This window comes from Cucurbita pepo, unplaced genomic scaffold (genome assembly GCF_002806865.2).
Source record: "Cucurbita pepo subsp. pepo cultivar mu-cu-16 unplaced genomic scaffold, ASM280686v2 Cp4.1_scaffold000675, whole genome shotgun sequence".
Lineage (NCBI taxonomy): Eukaryota > Viridiplantae > Streptophyta > Magnoliopsida > Cucurbitales > Cucurbitaceae > Cucurbita > Cucurbita pepo.
In genome coordinates, this window is record NW_019646894.1 from 15,190 (window position 1) to 16,473 (window position 1,284).

Sequence of the window (1,284 nt, forward strand, 5' to 3'; positions counted from 1 at the left end):
TTTTTTTTTTTTTTTTTTTTTTTTTTTTTTTTTTTGCATGGAAACTCAACAAGGTACGAACATGCAAGTGGCCCAATGGGGTTTTTTTTTTTGTTGAAAATCTTCAATTATTAAGTCTATGATATAGTACAACATTTATTGAGAAAATAAAATAAAAAGTGTCATAAAGTGGAAACTAAAAAAATTGAATGAAAAGATTATACACATCAATGGTCAAAAGAGCAATGAAAGTCATTGATGAAGGCGCCTTAACTTTATTCCTCAATACAAATTCAATAATATTATAAATCAATTGCCCAAAAATGTTCCATTCATAAATAAATAATCATCTGGGTCTGTTCCCAATTTTCAAATTGAAGAATCCCCTGCTTGCCTGAGTGTTAAGAAGCAGCCCCCCTCGATTCAGGACGAAGCTTTTGCATGGTGTTCTTAATTTAATATTTTTCTCCATTTCGATCTCCGTGAATTTCAATCTCTTTCTTTGTTTCTTTCTGATTGCTTTTGGCTGAACCCGACCTGATTTTGTGGTGGTTCAGAGCACGAGGCTGTTGGAATGTGCAGCTGAATCTCTTCTTGTCTGGTTGTCTTTGGGTATATAAGGTGTTTGTGAAAATGCCGCTGAGATAGTTGTTCTTCGAAGAGACATTTTTTTTGTTTTCCAAAACAGGGTTTTTGATTGTACTCTTGTGGGAAGGATTTTGGGGGAAAATGGAAAAGGATTACTGTTCAAGTTGGAAATATAGCTCAATTCTTGGGCTAAGGAATACGGAGGAAGACGAGGAGATGAAAATTGTGTCATCTTTGCCTTCAATTCCTCAGCCTCAAACTCCACAGGAACCCATGGAGTTCTTGGCCAGGTCTTGGAGTCTATCAGCTTCTGAGATTACAAAAGCTCTTGCTCAAAAGCAGAAGCAGCTTTACATTGAGAGGAGCCCCATCGCAATTCCTGAGGTCATTGAACCCCCACAACTTGTAAGTCGAAGATTATAAATATTTTTCAGCTCTGGATTTGTGTTTTGGCCAATATTTATTGAGTGTTTGTTCTATTTGTTTTGTGCAGCCAGGAAAGATTATGAGTTCTGTCCATGCTTGGAGGATGGGATCATTGGGAAAATGGTTTCATTTTCACCACAAGGAGGGTGGTAATAGTGTTGACAAAAAGAAGGATAGAGCAAGAATTGAAAATGCTCGTGTTCATTCTGCTTTATCTGTGGCTGCACTTGCTGCAGCCTTGGCTGCTGTGGTAGCAGCAGAGAACACTGGTGGCTCTGATTCAAGAATGGG

At 37.9% G+C, this 1,284-nt stretch overlaps 1 protein-coding gene across 3 annotated transcripts; it reads left to right on the forward strand.

The window, feature by feature from the left end:
- Positions 1 to 38: 38 nt before the first annotated feature.
- LOC111785724 (VAN3-binding protein-like) lies at positions 39 to 1,284 on the forward strand (the record flags this gene model as incomplete). Of its 3 annotated transcripts, none has more annotated exon segments than XM_023666107.1 (3): positions 39 to 53; positions 537 to 972; positions 1,061 to 1,284. In XM_023666107.1, coding segments are annotated over 2 exon segments (488 nt in total), but the record flags the coding sequence as incomplete, so codon positions are not given.